At 48.1% G+C, this 24,666-nt stretch overlaps 1 protein-coding gene across 2 annotated transcripts in view; it reads right to left on the reverse strand.

The window, feature by feature from the left end:
• The window catches only part of HLF (HLF transcription factor, PAR bZIP family member), a 52,495-nt gene extending 28,037 nt beyond the window's left edge, over nucleotides 1-24,458 (reverse strand). For both annotated transcript variants that reach the window (XM_032320217.1, XM_032320216.1), the window contains exons 1-2: nucleotides 23,815-24,458; nucleotides 21,277-21,612 (exon numbers count right to left, since the gene is read on the reverse strand). In XM_032320217.1, the coding sequence (XP_032176108.1) occupies nucleotides 21,277-21,612; nucleotides 23,815-23,929 (451 nt within the window). In that variant the 5' untranslated portion in view covers nucleotides 23,930-24,458. The remainder of the gene's footprint in view (nucleotides 1-21,276; nucleotides 21,613-23,814) is intronic.
• Nucleotides 24,459-24,666: the final 208 nt, after the last annotated feature.

Here is a 24,666-nt window from a genome sequence, read left to right on the forward strand (position 1 = left end):
AGCGGAGGGTGGGCTGCGGGAGGCTGAATCCTGTCTTGACTCACAAAAACCATACGGTGGGCTGATTTCAGAGGCATTAAATGTTCCTACTACCCCCACTAGAGTATCCGTATGTCTTCCTGGGTCTGCCTGTTTATCATTTCATGGTGTTTCACACTTAAAACTATATTGGAAGGCAGGGTGGATTTCAGAGTCACACAAAAGAGCAGAATTCATTTTTCAGTTAAATCCTTCCTGATGTATCAGTAAAGCCTGTATTTTGAAAATCGGCCGCTCTGTGTCCTTGAACATCAGACTTCCCTGGCAACTGACCGAGAACTGAGTAGGCCACGGATATGCAGTGGGGTCTGACTGCGGTGGCCCCTTCCACCTCTAGCTGCCCGGGGTGCATGTGTCACTGTGTTGTACCCCTGACACAGGTGTTCAGACGCTCCACGACTTCTGCCTTCCTCAGGCTAAGTGCCCTCTGCGGGAAAGCAGTGGCGAGTTCCAGCATCTGACCATGTGTGCTCACGTTCCCACCCTAGGTCCTCTGGGCATGCACCGTTCAGCTTTGTATCCTGTTCCCTGGGCCCGTTTTCTCACCCATGAATGGACGCCGGTGGTGCCTACCCAGGGCTAATAATAGTAGTACCCAGAGGTGGCATTGAGTTTTAATGACATCATACACATAAAGCACGTAGCCTAGTGCCCAGACTAAGTGTGGAAGAAGGGTGAGCTAGTCTCGTGTCTTTCCTGCCCATCCTGTCTGTTGGAAGCCCTGTGTTCAGAGAAGAAACTGGTCCCCACTGCCAAATGATCCTCCAGATCTCATCAGTCAGGAGAGAAAGAGCAGAGTGACAAGCAGGAACCCCAGGTTGCTGGGGGCAAGTCAGCATCACAGGGCCCTCCTGGAGTCCTCGGGCTGCACACCAAGCCCTTCTTTTCATGTTGGTTTTGCATAGTTGTCTGTTTGTCTTTGGCTTAGAGGAAGGTCAAGGGTTAAAGGATGTCCCTTTTACTTTCAAAGGGAAACACCCAGGAGGCCTGCGGAAGAGCCTCCCCACCTCTGATAAAGTGCAACCTGAGAAAAGGCAGCGGAGTTCTACTGAACCGGCCTGGCCTTTTTTCTAGACTAAAAACAGGATGACTTATTAATACCACACAAGCAAGGTGCTAGGAGGGAGTTAAGACCTGAGGAAACAGGCTTGGAATGATTTCGGGGCTGCTTTAGGAGTTAAGACATTTCTCTTTTTTAAGAAGTTCTCCAAGGCCAAAAAGCGCCCTGTAATGTTTCAATTCATACACAACTGGGTACATACATTTGCATATGGATACCCAAGGTCAGCATGTCCCATTGTTATTTTGGGGAGACAGGAGGAAGGGTGACTGCTGTGTACTATTTTTTTGTATTTTAAAACTTTTTTTTTTAATATTTTATTTATTTATTTGACAGACAGAGATCACAAGTAGGCAGAGAGGCAGGCAGAGAGAGAGGAAGGGAAGCAGGCCCCCTGCCAAGCAGAGAGCCCAATGCGGGACTCAATCCCAAGACCCTGAGACCATGACCTGAGCCAAAGGCAGCGGCTTAACCCACTGAGCCACCCAGGCGCCCCTGTATTTTAAAACACCTCAGTGGCTTGAATAATTCTCTGCACTCTTCCCACCATTTCTCCCTTCCCCCAACCCAACATGGAACTCCGCTACTTACCCCGCTAAAATCCCAATCAAGAACCTGTTGGATGAGTTTTCAGAGCTCTCCCAGGTGACTGGGAACATGCAGGCTGGAGCTGGCCACTTCCAACTCCGCCTGTCATCGAGGGAGGGAAAATTGGGGGAGGGGTCAATTTCCACTTTTATTTGTGAGCATAGAAATGCTCTTGTCTGAAAACATTCTTCATTCTTGCCTATTAAAGAATCAACTGGTAAACAGCGAAAGGTTCACATGAAGACCAGCTCACCGGAGCCTTCTGAGACACTCGGGAGCTCTCACCGGGTCAGCAGGGCTGTGTGTCTGCGCCTCGCCTCCTCCGAGACCACCCTGACTCAGCTCTGTCCCAGAGGACCTCACCATGCCATCCTATCCCTTTGCAAAGGCTCCCCATGTTCAACACAGTCCTGCCAGCACCCCTGAACATAGGAAAGTCAGCGTACATTCTCTTTTAAATCACTTATAATGAAAGTAATGTCTTGGTTATTTCAGCAAATGTTTCCTGAATGCCAGCTGTGGTCCTAAGCCTGTGTTTAGGTGCTGGGGAGAAAAGCCTCTGGAAACTCCGAGTCAGGTGCGGAGTCAACAAGCACCTAACCGCAGAAGTGCTCTGGGAGACGAGAGCATAGGCTTCAACACACCTTCACGGACTTCATTTCATGTAAAATGAAAAAAAAAAAAAAAAAAGGCTACAAAACCCTATGGGATTAAAATACTCACACTGGTAAGAGGACAGACCAGACTCAAGACCAACCACCTAACCTACTGATTTTCAAAGCAGTGCGTTCTGACTGATAACAGCTCTGCTGTTACAATGCGTGAAGAAATGCACAGTGCATTGCCTCAGTTAATTATAAAATAAAATTACATTCCCTGAACCCTTCCCCAGAGGAGGGTAGGGGGTAGAGGGCTGGGGGAAGCGTCTGGCTGGGTGGCGAGTGGCAACTAGCCAGGGCTTACACATTTACCATGGCTGACATACCAAGCAGAGAATCCGCACGAGCAAGGGAGAACTGACACCTGATGCTGACCACAGGCCATCTCCATCATCTGCTAGAGCTGCTGTCCCTTGAAAAGGAAAATGCGTTTAAAAAACACATGTCTGGCTTATAAGGGGAAGGGGAACAAAGCTTCAAATAAACTTCTGAACCTCAACCGTTTCTCAGTACCTTCAGGAGACCTCTTTGAAATGGCAGGGCGACCGCCATCTCCCCAGTAACCTTCTCTAACCTCACCTGGAATGACTAATGTGATTGCAACAGTATTACTCTGTCAAGGAGCACTCGTTCCACCCCCCGCTGAGCTGATGCCTCTACCAGCCATGTGAGAACTTGGCATTATTTTTAAAGCTAATTACCAGCAGGTTTTTGCGACAGGTGGAATGTGTTTCTGTCACTTCCCTTCCGCAGAGTAAGCAAAGGCTTCACCAGGTGACCGGCAGGAGGCTGCAGCCTGCTCCCTGAGTTTCTGGGCATCTTTTACAAATGAGGGGGCTTCCCATTGGTGGTCTGTCCTATGAAATGGCCCCCTGGCACAGGCACCCTGCTGGAAAATTTCTTTAAATCTCGATTCATTGTTGCTTGGCTGGATGGGACTGACAGCAACAGCAACAGTCCAAAGCCGAAAACACTAGAATCAGAGTAAGGCTCAGCACTTGGGAAATCCCTGCAGAATTTATGGGTTGGCACGACAGGGAAGGAGGAGTTTATTCTCAGTCATTTGTTACAAGAGGGGTCTATTCCATTGACAGAAGAGAAGTTAGCATTACTCCCATAAATCTTTGCTTTTGAATCATTTTCATCTTTTCTAAGGATGGTTTAAAATTCCAGAAGCGATTTTATTTTCAAACCCAAGTCAGGCACCAGACAGCCACCTAGAATAACTGAGCAGGAGGGGATACCACAAGAAGTCTTTTCTATCACCTCTCCCCTCCGATTCCTCTTTTTGAAATTAGATCTGTGTTTTCCTGAAGGAAAAATGATCAGCTTGGTCCCTGAGAAAAGGAAGCCAGAGATAGGACCAGAGGTAAAGGGGGTGGAGGGGTTGTTGCGGCTGGGGGTATTACAAAACGGTAAAGTACAAGGGGCGGGGGAAATAAATAAAAATAGACCAGGGAGGGAAAACTGAATGGAAGAGGTCCATTTGTTTATTTTCACAGTGTTTGCCATTCCAGGAGGTTTGCTGAAGTTCCTGCCTTCAGTGGTTGGCTCTGGACCAACGCTTGAAAGTCTTAGATCTTTGGAAAGAAAGATTTGGACAACAAAGTTGTTTTATCTGGGAGGGTAACTAGTTTACTCAAGAGTTCCAGGACTTTGGTTTTGATGTTATTACCTTGGCCTAAGCTCCTCTGTCCCAGGCGGTCCTGGCTATGTTTACTGATTTAGCAAGGGAAACAAGACATCCCAGGAGGGAGAGGGGCGTCTCTCAGGCCCGGCCTCCACGTCTGCCTGCATGGCCTTGTTACCTGCACACCCCGAAGACGGCAAAGATGGGGAAAAGTCAAATATTTTTTAAAGGTCCTATCTCTCTGCACTCATGAGAGGGAAACAACACTTTTCTAACTTACTCCCCAAATAGACACTACCGTGGATGTTCTGCCAAGGACTGATGCGAAAGTGTGTTCCAAAGTGAAATGTAAGCTTGGCCCGGCGCCCAGCTCTCGACTGTATTTTGCACAGAGGGCTGCAGGCTGGTGGTACCGAAGGAGCACATTTCCCTCCACGTGACTGCAAGAGCCAGGCAGCCCAAGCAGATTTCTTTGTGTTAATAAAATGTGATCTCTAGACGGTACACGCCAGCAGCCCTGGGGAAACGTGAGCCAGGGAGAAGGACCCAGGGAAACCCACGGTCCTGGCTGCAAAGGGACGGCACTGCCGGCAAATTCACTGGTGTCAAGGTGAGGCATTCCAGGCCTGCCAGGGCAAAAGGAGAGCAGAGTCCCAGAGGAAAAGACCTGTCAGGAAAATGCTACTAGAGAAAGAAAAATAATCCATGGAATCCCATCAACCATGATTCCATACAAATGTTTATTCTTTCTTGGTAGTCCTTCCTGGACACCTTCTCAAGGTTGGAGTGTCCCTGGGATTCTGGGCACCTCTTCTCCACAGAGGTTACCCCAAATACGGCAGCTTGACTCCTAGGTTCAACGGTATACATTCTGAGCGGGTGTAAGGGGCGGCGAACATGTACTTCTATTCCCTCACCCGACAGGGGCCCAGCAAAGGCAGCTAGCTTTCTATGAACACAGGCAGCTATGGTGAGGGAATCATAGGTCACCAGAACAATCACCATGGGAAAACCTGGGCCGTGAAGACCTCGCTTCTGTGGCCACCAACTCCTGCCTCGTTACCACTGTGGCTTTGGTCCCTTCTGACCTCAGGAAGGAATCACTGCCCAGTGCATCAACCTCTATCTTTGGCGGGGAGGGTCACCAGCTAAGGAGGAAAAGGGGGATTAACCTCCCCCCTCACTGGGGCTCTTTTAACACAGCAGAGATCATTTAATCTCCGGGATTTTCCAATTCACTATGCTCTCTGGTCAACCTGATCTTCCCAATGTGGAAAGCACGTGGAGGCTGGAGGTACCAGGGGCAGAGCCCACAGGTCAGGGACCACAGGGAGCTTCTGAACCTCTCAGGGACTATGTTGGAGACTCCAGGCAGGACTTCATGGCCCAAAGGGTTCCTGTGGCTGAAAGGACTGGAAAGTCCTAGAAGATACTGCTCTTCTGCTCACCTCCCCTGCAGAAGCCCAGCCCCAAGGCTCCTTGACCACCCGCAGGCAACCAGCCATAACCAGCTAATTCTGGAGCAGCTGAGTTGATGAGCACTTCCCAGGCCCAGGTGAGCCTTCACCTTGGTTAATCTGCAAACCAGCTAATCAGCCTCAGGATAATTGAAAGTTAATCGTATGCAGAACTCAAGTGCAGTCACTGGAAACATCAAGAAACCACAGTAGCAGAGGAAGCCAGGTCCACTCTCTGCGATCTCTCTCAGTCCACCCTCTAGGTTCCCCACAATGTTTAACCTCAAGGCCACCACCCCACTGCCTCAAATACTCCCGGATCCACCCCCTGTCACACAGTAACTTTGATCCCAAGGAGCACAGAGTAAGTTCTCAATAAAATGGGACCACGATTACTCCACCAGCTCAGTGCCTGGATCTAAAGCTAGGAGACATGTGGCTGCCTATGGGAGGCATACTTGGGGAGCTGTGAGCAGCATCACAGGTTCAAACATCACCAGGAAGACAGATCCACAGCACAAACATATAAAGCTCATTCTAAAAGGGAAGAGAAAGAAATAGACTTTGGAATATCCGTTCCATCAGCCTGGATAATGGAAGTTCATCCCGAGCCCAAGCAGACTGGTAAACTTTCCAGTGCCTTCTTTGAGAAGGTGGTGGCACAAGAATCACAGTGTGGGGTACTGAGGGGCCCAGCCTCCTGGTCATTCCAAGGTCCAGGTTTCCCAGGGAATCTGCAGCCATAACTGCTGGCTGCACCTGCCAGGCTCGATAGTTTGTAGCAACCTTTGCTGGAGCAGTGAGCGCCCACCCAAGCCCGACCTCCACTGCAGTGTCCACTGGAACCTGATGGGGAGTGTTGCGTTTACAGCTTCTGTCCATCTTGCAACTCCTGCCCCCTGATCGCAGCGCAGAATCAAAAGATATCCCTTCTTCCATTCTATCAAACTCCCCAGAAGCCTCCTGCAGAGCACAAACTAGTATGTGCCAGGGGCTCGGAAGAACACTTTTCCAGGACACCAGAAACCATACTGGCCTGAGTCCTTGATCTTTTGCCCAGCGGAGGGACAAGTTCTGAAGGATCTTTCCAACCTGCTCTGTTGGGGCAGCAAATACCTGCCACAAATACTGTCCCACCTGTGCCTGTGGCAGACATCCCTAATTCATCACAAAACTCTTTCCGCTGAGCCTAGCCCAGGCTTCAGTCTTTCCAGAGGACATTCCAGCCACCTAGCAGTGCACCGCAGCTGGCTGGGAGCTGGAACCTGCTGCTGTGGTGCCTGGGGTGGGGGGACAGGGGGGACGCATAGCCCTGGATCCAGACATGCAAGGGAGCAAGCTGAAAGCAGAGCTGGCCACTGCCCTTCTGGAGAAGTCACTATCAAAAGAGCTAGCTGTGGGCCTCAGGGATCCACTCCCCCACCCCCCCAGCCCCGCTTAAAAAATTTATTTTGTCTGCCTAATCAACTGCTGCTAAAAAAATCCAACTCCTGGAGCAGTAATTCCAGCCAGATATCCTGTTTACGGGGGAACCTGGGAATGCCGAATACCAGAAGCCAGAGGTTCCCATTCAGAACGAAGGCCATTTTTTAAGGGAGAAACTAGCTTTAAGGCTGTTCTTTTTTTCCAAAGGTGTCAAATGTCTTTTGCTTTTCAGCTCTAGTTTTTTAGACCCCATCACTCTTTATGAGAGCCAGAAGGTCTGATTCTTAATCCACCTCCTTGCCTGAGAGCAGTACCATCAGCCCAAGAGGCTCTGCATGTTTTGCACCAAGATTTGAATGTTAGTGTTCCAGCTCCTAGTAGTCTTAGAACAGAGTCACAGAGCTAAAAATAGCAGCCATGGTTTACAGACAAGAAAACGGAGGCCTTGAGAGATTGGGTGACCAGGGACACACAACCTAATCCTGGTAAACTAGCTCCAGAACCCCAATTTGGCTGACTCCAAATGCAGTGCCCTTTTAAATGGCCTTCCAATTGCTGCTACATGTTCTCTCTCTCTTTTTTAAAGATTTTATTTATTTGAAAGAGAGAAAGAGAGAGGGAGAATGGGACTTGGGTTGGGGGGGGCCAGGGGCAGAGGGACAAGCAGACTCCCCACTGATCAGGGAGCCCAGCATGGGATTTGATCCCAGGACCTGAGCTGAAGTCAGAGGCTGGACTGAGCCACCCAGGTGCCCCAACCCCTCTTGCCATTTAAAACCCAATGAAAATAATAATGCTAACCCAATGTATGCTTTAATTTGAATTTACTTTGGTCAATTTTCTAATTGGCTAAATTATATTTATGACATACTTATAAATTAGAAGCATATAGATTATTCTCATCTTATAGATAAAGAAGTAAAACACAAGAGAGGTTGACAACTTGCTTAAGACGTTTCATAGCATAGCTGGGACTATAAAGTAGATCTTTTAGTGCACCTAAAGAAACATCATGGGGCTTTACAAAGACTCAGCCTGACAATGCAGAAATCTAGGAGTCCCAACACTGAACTACAAGTACCTTTTAGAAAGTAATCTTTAAATACCAGACTCCAGGGGGCCGGGGGCGGGTGGGCTGTGTAGTTCAGTAGATAAGCGTTTGCCTTTGGCTTGGGGTCCTGGGATGGAGCCCCACATCAGGCTCTCTGCTCAGTGGGGAGTCTGCTTCTCCCTCTCTCTCCCTCTCTCTCTCTCAAATAAATAAAATTTTTAAAAATAAGTACCAGATTGTCACTCTGAGTTAAAACTTATACTCAGTGACAACTGTGAACAGGCACAATCCCAGATCCCTTCACTGATTTGCCCATTTAATGTAATTTACCCCCATGACCATCCTATGATTGGCTGCCACGTTCCAGGTGAGGAGAGGTGGGGGAGGGGCTCATAATTTAAGTGACCTGCCCAAAGTATCATGGGTTCTCAGGAGACCTCCAACTCCAAATCCAATTTAGTTTAGTGCCTAGAGGGTCCAACCATGACATGCTCGTGCTATTAGGACTGCGTTTCTTTGAATATCTTTATCAGAGCTTGTTATTTCTGCCTTGAAGATGATTTCATTCTGATCTCCATGGTTTTTGGCCACGGAGACATGCCCAAATTTATTTTTAAGCTGCCTGTAATGAGAGTGGAAGGGCTGATGAAGAAAAGAGAAAACGTACTTTGGCGACATAGCCACAATATGCAATCCCCTTGAGAGCAGACTAAACTCCAGGAAGCAACATCATTCCTAATATGAGCTGATTTCCTACAACCGCTTCCATTAAGTGCTTAGCACCATCCTGGCTTTAACACATAATGGGTATTGCCATGATTTCATATGCATTTAGCTGATTTAAACTTAGGAGCATTGTGCCTACTCTTTTAGGAAAGCTCAGAGATATTTCATTAGATGTAAAAATATGCTCAGGGAGCTCTAGCTGGAATCCAGAGGGGGAAATCTTACTTAGTTTAATATACTTCGTTAATCTTAGACAGGACTGTTGTACCTTGAAAAGCTTTATCCTGCCACACCCATATGTACAGTACACTAAGTACTATAGCAAGACCTATGCCAAGAACGCCACATCTCTAATCTGGTTGAAAAACAAAGTCATATCAGGTTAATCCCAATTCTATTTTCATACTTTCCTTCCAAATAATTTACTTTGATTTTCTCAATCTCCTCACATTCCCCTTCTGCTTCAACAGAAGGATCCATTTTTCCTATCTGGAGACCTCCATGACACTTTTCCACCTTGTAGGGGGAGTTAAGAAGAATGTGTCTAAGGGGTTTACACTAGGGGAAGCAGAAGGCCAGGGACCTGGCTACCTCTGGGTCCCACCATCCTGCTTCTCCCCACCCAACAGTCCATCACCAACAACTGACGGAGGGGGGGGGAGTATGGGGAGGCTGCTAGTTCTCCACTGCATGACCCAAAGGTGTCACCTAAATTAAAAAAGAAGAAACCCAACTCGGAAATCTTATAGCGTGTTAGAAATGCTTGAGAGTCCCCAGGGAGATGTCTCTAAGTTCCATTTCTTCCTTCCCCCCTCCCAAGCTCCTTCAGGCACAGGGTCAGACACTGGTAGGGAGATGGAGATGAGAGACGCAGCCCCGGCCTATGGAGCATACATCTAGCAGAGCCACCCAAGGAAGCAGGTGGTTACACTGTTACAGGACCACAGCCAGGGTTTGGAGGTGGAGTAGATCTTTCCGTAGAAGTCAACACCCCCGATACTTAGCTTTTGCCTCCTCGTGACTCTTTCTTCCCTACAGTGACGCAGAAGGTGGGGAGCCGTTTCGAGGCCATCAGTGCCATAGCATGAGACACGCTCCTACTCAGGGGACCATACGATGAGGGAGGCAGAGCAAGAGAAGAAAGAGTCGAAGAGAGGTCCCAGTGATGAAAGCTACCACTCCTATATGGAGTACTGCTCAAGGGCTTTGAATGCATCATTTCGTTTACTCCTCCAGGAGTCCTCTGGAACAGGAATGATCTCCCCCGTGTTCAGAGCAAAAAACAAGATAGAAAAGTTACAGAGCCAAGATCTACGTTCAGGCCAGAGGTTTAACCCCCATGTTCTGCTGCTCTTTGATGCAGAGAATAGTAAGAATGAGGGGAAGCTGCACCAACAGCTGATCATTAGTCAAATTCAAGGAAAAACAAAACAAAACAAAACAAAACACCATCCTTCGGGATTGGTCTCGGACATCCTCTTCGGTGGCAGGTAAATGAACAAAAATGCTCTTTGCGTTCCATACACTTAGTATATAGGAAAATTTAAGCTTAATGAATATAAAAGGTAAGTGTGGTGGAACAGGTGGGGGAGGGAGGGAGACAGAGAGAAGCTGCGACAATTTGGTGGGAACTCCAATCAGTACTGCGGCCAGTGTCCAAAGGACAGATAGTCTCCTGCCACTCACTAGTACACACTGCAATTACAAACAATCAGTTTATATACACACAGGTAAAGCCTTTAAAAACAAGTTTGTACTGAAGTTAAATGTGCCTAAGATTATATTTGCACAGTTAATCTGCTTGGTGATATCTTTCTTCCTAAAGAGGAAGTAAATTTCAGCTTCATCAATAAAAGGTCAAATGATCACAAAATCTGAATCGATGCGGTGTGACCGTCAGGAGAGCTGAACGGTAGGAAGAGAAACAATGTAACTAAATTCAAATTGCTTCTTCACACCCAGTTTTTGAAGTAGTGAAGTTTTTCATTCATCTTCAAACTTGTAAGGAATGCAGTCACTAAATGCTACTAAATGGTCTGTTCCGTTTGAGGAAATTTCATACAATGCTGAAAAATACTTACTTTTTGACACAGATGCAAATATTATCTTAAAAATCATTCAAGTGGTTACCAGCCATTTGAAATAAACATACGCTAGATTCTATCAGGAAAAAAAGGACACCGACGCCTGCCCCCCGTCCCTGCCTTGGGAAAGTATACTAATAACTGTAATGAAATAAATTCTAAGAAATTCTTTACGAAGTCAGTTTTATAAATTTATCCTCGGAAAGTCTATTAAGGCTTTTTACTTCTCTCTATGCTTTCTAGATCATCACTCTTTCCTCTCCGAATCTTTCAGTGGCCTTTGGCCTCTTAAAAGCAATACTATTTTGACTGGATCTGAGATCCCCATCCTATTTTTAAACTTTCCTTTCCTAAAAGCCTCCATAATCTCCTTAGCGATACTAACTAATGAAGCCCACAGCATAATAAATCGATTCTAAGGTGGACGGGAGTCTTCTGTTTAATCCTCAGGGCAGATGGAGTTGGACTGTGTCACTCTCCTTAGAAGTACTCTTCATATCTTAGGCTACTGAGATCTCCATCTGGGTAATCTGATTACTGCATATCTACATGATCTTGTTCTTCTGGTTCCTAGCATGGATTCCCATTGGTCAGGACCGGGTGGCATCCTTCCCCAAACAAACCTTCCGTCTCCCCATTCAGTTCAGTTCAAGAGGCTTTATCGTGCATGAATGAACAGCCTCGCTTCTTAACTCTTTCCATTAAGTGTAGAAGCACTTACAGAGCAGCAACAAGACTCTCCTTCTCTGCTCTGCTGTCCGGGCCTGGATTCCATAGCAAAGACAGCGAATCAGACTGTTAAACCCAGAGCTAATTAGGAAAAGAAAGCATTGCTCTTCCCCACTCGAGGAGTTTTCTGCCAGAGCACTTATTTTTGCTGATCCATTTATGCAATCCCACTTTCTAAGAGAACATTTTGTCACAGATGATTTAGTGTTGTAGCTCCCCGGAGCATCTTTCTGTAGCAGGCACTCATTGTTTTTAGGAATCTATGGTCTCCCGGGCAAGATTTGAGAGGGAAAGAGGTTTCATTAGCCACAAGCCATCTCTCAGTATAAGACCTCAAATTCCAAAGCATTCTTCCAAAAATCTAATGAAAAAAAAAAAAATCCCAGATTAAACTTCTAAAAACAAAAGTTTCAGGAACCTCACGTGACAGTGGAACTGTGTGATTTTTCAGGACAGAAAGCGAGGCTGGAGGTTCCCATCCAAGAGTCAAGACAGTAAGGACGTTTGTTAAAGTCAGAAGAGAAAGAAAACAAACATTTTAGGAATTTCCACCTTCAGTCCCAGAGTATGTATCCACCAGTAGCCAATTCCACAGAAACAAGTACTGTGCGGTTTTCCCCCAACAGACCCTCAATTCTGCCAACACTCCTGTAATTGTCTACTGCACATGGCCGGAGGTGAAACTGCACACAGTGACTGTTATTTCTTTATTTAAGTTAACTGGTTTGGGTTCGGCAACTCCTCCAGCTTTCTGTAATCTTGGCTTCATAGCAGAGTACACTTCAGTGGTATTTGGGCAAGTCACCTGATGCACGTGCCATTCGGCGAACCCCATCCCCCCCCCCCCCAGGCCCTGTCCCCACAACACACACAAAACCCCTTCCCTCCAGCAGCATTCTCAAAGCAACACACCCACCCAATAGCCACCATATACAAGCATGATGGGCAATTAATTCCGGTTTCAGGGAAGAAGGAAGCCACAAATACAAGGTCAGGACTCAAGAATGCGAAACTATAATGATTCCTTTGTCTCTCGGGAGTAAAATTAATCAGCTGGCCAGAAACCTGGCTAAGTATTTTTAGCTAGATATTACTGCTGCAGGTAATCCTTATAATCAACTACTATTTGTACCATTGAGGCATTAATGTCTTCTTTTTCTCACATACATATATACACACAGAACAACAACAAAACTACACTTGGAAGTCAGTTCCGTACACTTGTTTGCAAACCTAGTAAGCTTATAAAATAGAGGCATTTAAAAGTGATGAATGTTAATGGGCTGGGTTTATTAAAATCTTCTTCTCTACTCCTATGAGACCAGGCCTGCTTTTGGACTTTTAAATTCTGAACCATTCAAATCCCTCCAACTATTTTCTTGCCAAAGAGTGTTTCCCCCAATCACTAAAATCATAAAGCCCCAAATGATGGGCTTTACAAGTGAAACCTAAACCCTGTGTTTTTGAATTACTTTCTCTAGATCATTAGAACATTGTGTTTGCAAAAGCTGTTTGATGTTCAAGGGAGAGTATTTATTTTCAAAATAATAATAACAAGGAAGTCCCAGTTTGCCAGAGGAAACTATTGTGAAGTATCTAAAAATGTCTCAGATCCAACCTTGAACCCGAGTGGAACCGGCCACATGCCACTTCCCTCCTCGCAAACCCTCAGTGGCTCCCCACTGCCTACTGGATAAAGTTCAAGCTGCACAGCCAGGCATTCCCGAAGCTGCCAGCCTGCCTGGCACCTGCCTCTCCAGACTCCTCTCCCAGACTCCTTCATACGCATTTCCTGCTCCAGCCAAACTGGATCTACACCTTGTTCCCTCACCGCCCCGTGGGCGTTCCCACCTCTTCAACTCTGCCTCGCTGGCCTCCCACTCACCATTCTGGCTCTCCACCTCTCATTCCCAGAGCCAGCTCCGGCTCCAGCGCTTCCAAGAAGACTTGCCTCGGGCACTCTTACCCCAGGCAGTGGCTGCTTCCTGTGAGATCTGTTGTGGTTTCCTATTGCCTGCACTGCTCCCTTATTTATTTTTAAGCGTTCTACTCACTTACTTGATTACTCTTCCACAGCCTCTTTTCAGTAGATTTATTGGAGGCCTCTCTGTCCCCATCTTTTGGCACCAACGACATGCTACTCTGTCCTGTCACTCACCCTTTTACCTAAAAGTTCTATCTTCCCTACTAAATTGCCGTTTCTTTGAGACCAGAAGCCAAGCTATACCCTTGTCTGTCTTCCCCGGGGGCACACCACAAAGTGAAAGCTGATGCTATTTCTGGGGACAAGCCAGGCTGCTCCTAAATCTTCCTCTGTCGCTCCTTAACCTTCACATCGACAAGAGAAAAGTAACAGAACAGACTCACGCGTGGTAAAGTCTGGCCCCCCGTGGGCCAGGGGCCATGCTGGACCCTTTGCGCATAATACCTCTACAAAGTTCACAGAAACCCAACAAAGATGTTACCCGGCAGATGAGAAAAGGAAGGTACAGGAAGAGTAAGGATTTATCCATTATAGGACCCTTTGGGGGAAAGAGGAATTATTATTCTGGAATGTTTATGCAAAGTCTTGCTTGTAAACGGGAGGGGGGTGAACTAGACTTCTCTCCTCCTCCAGCACCCTGACAGGCCTTATAGCTTCTTTACTCCTGAGGTCCTTCCATTGCCTTCCAGTCAAATTACGAACGCCTATTATTAAAAACTCAATGGTAACATCAACTGATTGATTTGCTAGCAAATATGTCAAGAATAAACCTTCTAATTGGGAACCTCTTTGAACTGCGTTTTGTCTGTTTTGATTTGTAATCTCTAGAGCAAGGAGGAATGATCACAGGTTGCACTGAGCTACCCCAGATTCCCTAAAACTCAGAGGCTGAGAGGGGCAAGCAAGACTGCGCAGAGGAGCAGAGGAGCAGAGGAGAAGTTCAAATTCCTGGACCAGAGGCCTTCATGCACGAGGAGAGACAGGGTCTGCAGACTCACCAGGAGGCCAGTGCTAGGTCCTCCCAGGAGAAAGATGAGACGGCGTGAGGACTCCACTCACAGGCAGTTAGGGAAGGTTGCTGAGCACTTCCTGCGTGCCAGGCATGGTGCCAAGCGCGAGCTCTGCGCCGGCTCACAGGACCTTCCCCAACCCCACCAGGTAGATCCAGTGATTATTTCCAAAGTTCCAGATGGGAAATCAGAAGCAGATCATTTAAATGACCTGCCCCACATCCTGAGCAAGCACAAGTCAGGGTTCACACCCAGATGGGTTGGGTTGGTTGGATTGTAAGCTCTGAGCCATTGCTCTAGGCCCTTGCAGAACTGCCTCAGACACAGGGCCGCTCGGATGGGTGCTGTGAATGGGAGGAGCCCCCCACCCACCCGCCCTGCACCCTGCAAAAATCAAGGTCTTCAGGAAATTGAAGTTCATTAGAAAACAATGGGGCTTTCGGTTCAACACATTTGCTAGAGGAATATCAGATATATGCTAAGTGAAAGGTATTCTCAGCCATGTCCATTACAGAATCAAATGCAGACCCTATCCCTCCCTGGCCCTCCCCAAAGTTTTTTTTAATCCTGTGACTTCCCCTGCTACTTCCCTCTTCCCTCCATTTTCACTGCTGAGACATAAAAAAATGACTCCCGGGGAAGAGTGATCCGTTGCAGGAGAGTTTCCAGAGAAGCCCAATGAATCTGTGCGGTCTTCTCATCCTCCGGCTTTCTACACTGGGATGTTATCAAAGCTGTTCACGTCCCTCCTTGCCCGCCCCTTCCTTTCTCCTCCACCTAGTTCTGTCTTCATCTTGCTATTTTTCTAGTCTGCTAGGCACAGTGCTCAACTGGAAAGACTCTGCCAAGACCCTTGGCAGGAGCCGGCCTCGAGGAATCCTGCCCGCTGCAGCGGTGCAGAGAAGACAGGGCCTCTGGGCAGACAGGCACGGCAGAGAGGGCCGAGTCCGGGGTCTGGCTACAGTGCCGGGCAGAGCAGGTTTCCCTGGTGTATGAACTGCCCTACAGGGCTCAGCTTTCTCATGCCAGGGTCAGGATTACAATTTCTTGCTGGCGCTTGCTGTAGCTCGCCTGGGAAGAGAAGCAAGGGCTGGGGCGGGGGGCGGGAGCAAGCCAGCACGCCACCCCGAGCTGGGCAAGCTTGACAGGGCACAGCCACGTGCCTGAAGCACACGGTCATGCAGGCAGGCGGCCAGGGTTGCAGGGCTTGCACGAGAGCCAGGGGTGGGGAAGGGGTTGGGTACCAAGCTGGTGGCTCTTTCCACACTGGCAGAATAGGCACTGCTAACCCAGCAGCAAAGCTGCTGGGTTAACACCAGGAAGTCACTTGTCCTAACCCAGAATGAAGGAGCAAAGTCAAGCAGGCCTCACAGAAGAAGGATTGGGCATGCTGGAGGGAAAAAAAAAAAAAAAAAAAGCATGTCCTATTTTTGCAGAGAGAAGGGGACTGGATGAAACAAATCCCTAAATGGAAAACGGGGGTTGGGAATACAGTCTAGTTCCTTCCCTGCTCCCATATCACTGACATCAGAACAGCAGCTCCAGGCCCTGAGTATTCCTGTGCCCCACACCATGCCTGATGGTCAGGTGCTACCCCATTTAACCCTGAAAAACCCCCACGGGAAGGGGACTGTTTATCATCTCCACACTCCTGAGATGTAACCCAAGGCTTAAAGACGTATGGACATCGACCCAAAGTTGCCAGAAGCCGATGTGGGTCCAGGATGGGAACGAGGCCCCCAGGACCAGAGCTTACGGTCTTCACCACCACCCCGCCTTCCACAACCACCGGAAAACCCCTCTTGCCGGAAGTCGGGGAACTCCTGTCCTGGGAATGTCACAACAGGTCAAAGTGAAGAGACAATGACAAGCCTGTCCTTTACAGGGTGTGGTGAGGAAGATACACTCTCACAAGAAACGTAACAGCTGCCTGCCTCCAGAAGAAAGCTGACTCTCTCCCCTTCATGATGTCCTTGATCCCAGTGAATGCAAAACACTTCCAAGATACTTGAGGTGCGCTGCACAGCAACTATCCATCACGAAGCTCCCAACCTGCAGACATCTCAGTGTGCTGGAGGGGAAAATACAGAACCGCACGCCCTGAAGGGGGAGGGAGAGACTGAAGCTTCATCTCCTGATGTTGAGAAAAGCAAAAGAATCCTGTCGTCTGGGCAGGACCTCCCACAAGCCCAGACCCACCAGCACACGATTCCCCTCCGTCCTTGCTCAGACCCCACGGCCAGCATGCTCCTTCCACGCCAAAACCAGATCGTGAAGGAAGGTCAGCAGGAACAGAACACACATGCCATCTTGCAAAGGTACAATGGGTTCTCCCACACCTCCCCACCCTTTGTCGGCCGCCCACTTCTACCCTCCTCTTCCCACACACCACCACATGGAAGGATTTTCACTTCACTCCGTAACCAGCCTTCATCATGACCCGCTGTCTGTGCTCACAACTAGAAAGACAGCCTTCTTAATTCTCAGCTGAATATGGGTCTAACAGGGGTAGGACACCCCCAAGCTATTCAAAGAAAAACCACCAGAGGAAACGATTTCAAATCTGGCTTTACAAGCATGTGATTTAAAAATAACTCTGCCTTTGTCTGCTACAGATGACTTTCCCTAAAGGGACTGCTGTCCTTAAAGCAATCGCTCCGTTCTCTGGGCAAACATTCTTATTTTTTCCGTACCAGCGCATACCTCCAGGAGAGCACTCCCGGGTACCATCTCAGATAGGATCTGAAAGGCAAACTTCACAGCGGTCGGGATGACTCCTGCCATCTCCGCTGACCTGAGGCCATCCGGAACGGGGCACCCTGGATGCCAGAGAAGATGGTGCAGGTGGCTACAGCAGCCAGCAACCACCACTCTTTCCTCATCAAGACGTCAGCCCAGCCAGCTGAGCCGTCGCCCCACCTCCTGTGGCTGGTGGGGGGATCCCTGGGTTCTTTCTTCAAGAAGAACTGCATTTCTTAGATATTTGATTTATTCTTTGATCAGACACCTAGAAGGAGGAATAAGGATGGGGGGCACCAAACAGGAACGGGGGCTGGGGGGGCCATGATGCTAAGCGGTAAGATTATTCGTAAGAGCGCTGACCTTGTCGCTCCAAGACACACTTGGGGTAGACCTAGAAATGCATTAGTTGTCAGCTTATGGCTTAATTTCCTTTCAACCAGACAGGTGGCACTAATGACACCAGGCTACTGAGCATAACTCAAAAACCGCATGCTGAGCAAATACAGAAAACAAATGTTTAATAAAATTACTTTGCAATTATCTTCCGATTCGCCGGACGTCATAGTTTCATCAACTAGCAGCGTCTAACCATGCTCTTATTAACGTGATCTTTCTTCTTGGCAACCTAATGTTGCCTGACCTTCTCAAAAGTTTTGCCAGAAAGCATTACAGGAGGCTAAAAGCATCCATGTGCGTGTGACAGGATACCGAGTTATGCCCAGATTTTGCTGTCCAAATTCAAAGTCTCTATCAGTAGGGGTGATTTTGCCCCCTGGGGGACAGCTGGCAGTGACTGGAGACATTTTTTTACTTGTCACAGGGCAGGGGCAGGGCAGGGGGGGGATAGTGACTGGCATTCAAGGGCTCGGGGCCAGGGACGCTACTGCACATCCTACAAGGCTCAGGACAGTGGCCCACAGCAAAGACTTATGCGAAACCTTAACAGTGCCAAGACTGAGAAATCTTGATCTAGACTGAAATGATCCAGTTCCCAGAATGCTCGAGGCTACACACGTGCTCTTCCCTTCTGGGGACTTCTTTTCCTCAAAATTAACTTGGTATTTCTGTTCTGGTCACGACTGTGATTATATGAACGATCGAGAACTTTCTTCCTTTTCAGTTTGGTTTGGGACACATCATCCATCCATCATGTCCACATCCCTTAGACATTTATTTTGCTTTATAAGCTTTATAATGACCAACACGGTATGAGTTGTTATTGGAAGAGTGTTACTGTCTCTGTACTTGGCACTTGAAGAAGACCTTCAGGTTTTTCCCCCTTCTTGTGAGGAGTATTGAGTAGTACTGAGTTTTCGATGTGAAGATTATTTTGAAGTATGTTTCCATTTCCAAAAAAAGACATTTAAGTGAAGAGCTTATTTCTAGATTCCAGTGCCCTCTTTAATCCTAGTACCTTTCCCCTATAACCTAACAAAATGATTTCTGCTGAAACTCAGGAGTTCTTTGTCACAGTTTGCAAATCTGATTGGGGCACCCCAAGTGTTGTTTTTTTTTAAATTTTATTCTTTTATTCTTAGGCAGATTTTATTTATTTTTTGCCTCCCCAATATTATATTTAATATTGCTATATTTTTGTATTTTTAAAAATTCGATTAATTAATATATAATTGTATCATTAGTTTCAGAAGCAGAGATCAGTGATTCATAGTCTTATAGACTACCCAGTGCCCATTACATCAGTGCCCTCCTTAATGTCATCACCCAGTTATCCCATCCCCACCACCTTCCTCCCCTTCAGCAGTCCTCCGTTTATTTCCTATAATTAAGAGTCTCTGATGGTTTGTCTCCCTCTCTGATTTCATCTTGTTTTATTTTCCCCTCTCTTCCCCTTTAAGCCTCTGTTCTGTTTCTTAAATCCACATATGAGTGAGATCCTATGATAATTCTCTTTCTCTGACTGACTTATCTCACTTAGCATAATACCCTCTAGTTTCATCTATGTTATCACAAATGGCAAGATCTCATTTTCTGGATAGCTGAGCAGTATTCAATTGTATATACATACCACATCTTCTTTACCCCGTCACCTGTCCATGAACATCTGAGCTCTTTCCAGAGACTGGCTATTGTGGACATTGCAGCTAGAGCAATGCCAGGGTGGGGCACCCCAAGTTTTTGAGAGTCATTGGTCAGCACTAATTCTAAAAGCCCTGACAAATGGCTTCTAAGGAAGCCTCCAAATCTCAAACCCTAATTCTTGATTCTCAGTAGGACCAAGATGTGGGGACTCAATATTTACCTGCCTTTGGGGAGAAAAATACATATTTCCAACCTGGCAAAACATCTTGTATTTGCCGGGGGATGGAGAAATTAAGTGTTAGGACTGGTACGTACCAATCCAGTAACTATTGGCCAAAATCTCTTGATATTTCTTTCCAGGAGGGGGGAGGGTTATATACTGTTCCTAAGTATTTTAAGAAGGTATTTCAGAAGACAGGGTTGAAATCAATGATAAAAGTTGAGACAGGTACAACAATCACTACTGCTCTCATTAACAGAACATCTACTGCTAGTCATTGGACCCTTTATACATACTACATGTAACTTTCACATTAACCCAATCTTATAAAAATTATACCCTTCTACACAAAGGTAAACTGAGGCTCTGAGAGGTAACATCACTTCCTAAAGCTACAAAGTGGTTGAGTCTCACTCTGCAGAGCAGAGTGACGGAGATATGAGGCACCTTCTCATTGGGCTCCAGCCCCTTCTCCCTGGTTTCAATGTTTATTCAGCTGATTATCTGTTCCTGGGAAGAAACAAAACCACGGCCCTGTGCACTGCAAGGAATAAGGGGTTTGGGGTCACACCAAGGAGTATATTTCCCAGCTTCTGCAGCCTTCTGGGCTGGGAAGAGGTTAAGATTTAATTCTATTCCAGCCAGCGGCCTTGAGTTATCACTCAGAGTAGGTTCTGGAGAAGGGGGCTGGCACAGAAATAAAGACCTGAACTCCGGTACTAATATTTCAAGGCAGGGGTGTTAGTTTCCTCCTTTGAATCATTTCCTTCCATTTTAGTCTTGCTCTGCATGTCACAGAAATTCTACACGAGGCAAGGACACGGAGTTCAGGAATGATCTCCAGCACAAGTCCTCCATTGTCCTGCTTTCTGTGTCCCCTGCAGCAAAGGACCTCTGCTCAGTGACCTTCCTGGCAATTTCTCTGGCTCAATCTTTGTTCCTGGTTACCTGTGCACGTGAAATGCGCTTTCTTCCTGTTCATTTTGCACCACAGAGTGTTAACAGCATGAAGCCAGGGCCAGTCCACCTCAGCCTGTGTTTCTATCTGAGCACTGAGCAGTGGGTTTTGAAGTCCTGGACAATTCGGGTGATGTTTTATGTAGTTCAACACCGCTTACAGCCGACCTTGCAGGCATCCAGACATGGATTAAGTGCAATGAACAGACGAAAATGGAAAAAAAGATACTAGAAGAACAATTTGGTTTGTAGGAATAATGGGGTTCCGGCTCTGCAGAAGGCTAAACCAAGCTTAACAGGGAGAGGCGCTTTTACATTCATTTCTCAATCAAGGAGAATGCAAAAGGAAAAGGTTAAAAAGGTGATTGGCCCCACACCCCTAACTCATATATTTTTTTCCCTTCAGGTGAGAGAAAAATGAATGTAGGTGAACCATACACAGCCTTGGAGAGCGTCTACCCACATCGTTCAGCAAGATCCCGTATCTGTGTATTTGGGGAGGAGACCAAAGGGCAGGAGAGAAGGGTGCCTACAGTATCTAAAGCATTCACTGTAGGCTGGTGTTTCTTCAATGCTGTCCTTAGATCAGCTGCATCAGTATTCCCCTGGGTTCAAAATGCATATTCCTGGGCCCTTACCCCAGCCCCGAAAAATCTGAGTTTCTAGAGGTAGGTCCACAGAATCTGCATTTAGCTGACTCTCCGGGACATACAGATGCTCACTGATATGGGATGATCAGGGCTGTGAGTGAAATACAAGCTTCCTCTTCCAGGCCAGCCCGCTTCCCTGGGAGGGTATTTGTGCCCCTCCCCCCCACCCTGTCCCTCCCTTTCACCCTCTTCCCCACCTGAAGGGAGAATCGTTTTAGAATTTACCTGGTCTGATGGGGCTCTGCATGCAGTTCGGGGATGGGATGCCAGGGTGAATGGGTGCAGACGCCCGACTGCTGAGGTCCATGACGGAGGGGGCTGCGGAGGAAGCTGGCTGCAGCCCGGGAGGGTGAGGGCTGTGGTCGTGCTGGGATGGGCTGGGGGGAATGCCATTTTCCGACAAAAACTCCTCCAGGTCCATGTATTCCAACTGGAAAGTATCTCCGTCATAGGGAAGGGTTTTGTCCCATAAGGTGGGTCCCAAGAACGCCGACTGGGGGACCGTCGGGCTATTACTCTCATCATCCAGCTTCTTTTCCTTATCTTTATCTTTACTAAATGCTGCAGAAAAAGGGGAAATTAGGACTTTAAAAAAGAAAAAAAAAAAGTGTCGCTTTTCAAATCACCCCTCCTGGCCTCTGCTACAAAACACCACGTTCAAAATGTTCTCACAAACACCAGGATTCTTCTCTGGCTGCTGGCTTTTGTGGATCTAGAGTTAAAAGTTCAGACAGGACATGGATCTCTGCCTGTTTTTCAACATCTTCCTATTTACTTTGGAAAGAAAGCTCTAGTCCTAGTCCTTGGGACAGGGTTACAAGCTGATCTAGGATATAAACAAGGGAATGCAGTTTTCAAGTACATGATTTGAGGAGACAAATAATTTAGATCTACAGTGAGAAAGTAACACCTGCAGTTACATACAAATGCTGTGATTTTTAAAGAAAACAGCCAATAACCAGGCATGATTCCTCTTCCAGGAAATTCATTACAGTAACAATATGAGGTCATTCAGACTAAGCCAGTGAGCTGAGGAGTCTAATTTTGGTAAAGTAGGGACTCTCCACCCTCCTTTGAAAGCATGCATTGAGCACCTACTATATACCTGATACTTTCCACATATTGCCTCCAGAAATCTCATAATAAACCTGCAAAGAGCTATTATCCCCATTTGTAAGGAAGACACAGAGGCTCTAAGACCTGAAGGAACTGACCAATGCCTCATGCTGACAGAGGAGAAAACTGAGAATTTCCCGAGCCTGCATATGTTTGTTTAGAAAGCCGCTGGGGCACTTTGTATTTTACAAAAGGATGGTTTTTTGTTTTCTTTTGTTTTGCCTTTTTTTTTTTTTTTGTATTTTCCCCCTCCCCCTCCCCAAAGCTTAAGTATGATCCAATTCACAAAAATTACACATGTATGCAATCTGTCAAAAGCTCAGCTATGGGAAAGGTGATTACATACCACTAAGGGAGGTATGCAGTTCTGTCCTACCTGGAAGAACCTCTCACCCCAGGTTGTCTTTAAACCCTGCTCTGGATTTTGCCCATTCTAGTACTCAGGCGCGGGTGGAATCTGGGATTAGGGAATCTGGCTTCTGAGTTTCTTCCTCAGAGAAACACAGCCTCCGCTGCCATCCATTCTAATCCTCTAGTCTCATCTCCTGAGAATTTGACTTAAAACACCCACAGATGCAAAAGACTGCAGGCAGCACCTTCCTCCCAAGTGCTACTCCTTAAAGGAGAGTTAAAAGGGAAGCTATACTTTACAGAAGGCGAACCAAACCCCTCAACTCTTGCAAAGCAACAAGTTGTCCCCCTGCTAGAAGATGCGAGTACTCCCAAGCTATTTGTAGCCAAATGATCTTTCAAGACTTTTACACTCAAAGCCGCACGGTTCGCACTGGCTACTGTGACATCGAAGGCATGAAACCGCATCAGCCCAATTTGACAAATCCCTGGCGGCACGAGCTCGGTTGGGCGCCTTCTCGCCCCGACCCCTCCTCTCCCGCTCCAGCCAAGGTTGCCTGGGGGAGGTTTGGGACTTACCAAGATAGGGTTCAAGCCAGAGGAGGCTCCAGCGCGGTTACACGTGAGCCTACTCCGCTCTCCCCTCCCACCAGGAAAAGTGCACGGGGAAAGTGTCAGAGCTGGAGGCGTGCACAGCTTCCCGCCCGGAGACCACTCCCCCCCGCCCCCCGCCAGCTCCAGCCCCCACCCCGCTTTTTGAATTACCCCTGGCAGGGAGAGCACGAGGCTCCGCTCACACCTCGCGAGCTCCGGACGCCAACTAACACACAAACAGTAGCACTAACCCAATACACAGGCTACGCGGCGGGACCCCCCCGCCCCGCCGCCGCCCCCGGGCCACAACAGAACCAGGCCCTCTGGTTTCTCCTCCCCAGCCCGCGAAGCTCTGCCCTCGCGCAGGCGGTTTCACTCTGCGTGCGGGGAAGCCTCCATCTAGGGAGCACTGACCTGTCAAGTTATGACTCCCACCTGCGCCGGAGGACCGGGACCCAGAGAGCCTGGGTCGGTCCCAGCACTATTTTAAACGTTGCTCAGTGAGGGGATTCCCCCTCCCGCTCCTTTGGAGGAGGGGGGGGATGATGGGTGAGCGCTTCAAATTTCAACAAAGCAGGGATAGGGTGCCAGGGGACAGGGAGGGAGGGGATAGATGCTCCAGCAGGGTTGCCCAGCCAGGGAAAGGGACCCCAGGAGCGTCGTTCCTTCCCAGAGCGGGGCAGCCAGGAAGGCAGCGCTCACCGTCTTCGTGATGAAGGGGGAGCTTCAGCGGGTTCTCCAACAAGGACCTGAGCACGCCGTAGGGAGGCGGAATAAAGGTGGGATTCAGGGGGAGCGGTCGGGACATTTTCTCCATCGCGATGCACTCAAATTTTTTTTCTAAAAAAAAAAAAAAAAAAAGCCCAACCGCCCCCCAAAATGTTGCTGAGCTTTTTCCTCCGTCCTTTGCCAAAAGTACTCGCTTTCAAGGCGGTGGAGACAAGAAAAAAAAAAATACTTATATCTTTATAAATACATCTGCATAAGAAAATAAAAACAAAAAACTTTCGGGTTCCCAGTGCAGATGGTCCCCGGAGAGCGCGCCAAGCGCCCCGCGGGCTCCTCGGCGACGTGCAGGATGCTCTCACCTGCCTCGAACCCCTCGTCCTGCAAAATGTTCAAAATTGCGAAAAAGAAAGAAAAAATATGCAGATGGCTGCAGAAGGGCGGAAGGCACCGCGCGGCCCGGCCCCCACGCGCCAGCACCCGAGGCTGGGCGCCGTCCCACCCCACCCCCCTCCCCGCGCCGGCGGCCGCTGCTCCCCCGCGCTCCGCGGCCCCGCAGCGCCGGGCTCAGCGCATCCGGCCGCCCATGTGCCGCGGCCCTGACAAGAGTGACGTCAGGGCCCGCACCGCGCGCCGATAGGCGTGCAGGGGCGGAGCCACGCGCGGCACCGCCCGCCTGCCCCACCCGCCCCGCCCGCCCCGCCGCCACGTGTTTAGCGTCGTCGCGCGCGCGGATTTTCCAAGATCCTGCAGAGCTAACCCAAGGTGAAATGACAGGTGCCAGATCCCCTGGATCACCGATTTGGGCTGGGAGCTCAACTTTTTCAG

Source organism: Mustela erminea, chromosome 18 (assembly GCF_009829155.1).
Source record: "Mustela erminea isolate mMusErm1 chromosome 18, mMusErm1.Pri, whole genome shotgun sequence".
Taxonomy (NCBI): Eukaryota; Metazoa; Chordata; class Mammalia; order Carnivora; family Mustelidae; genus Mustela; species Mustela erminea.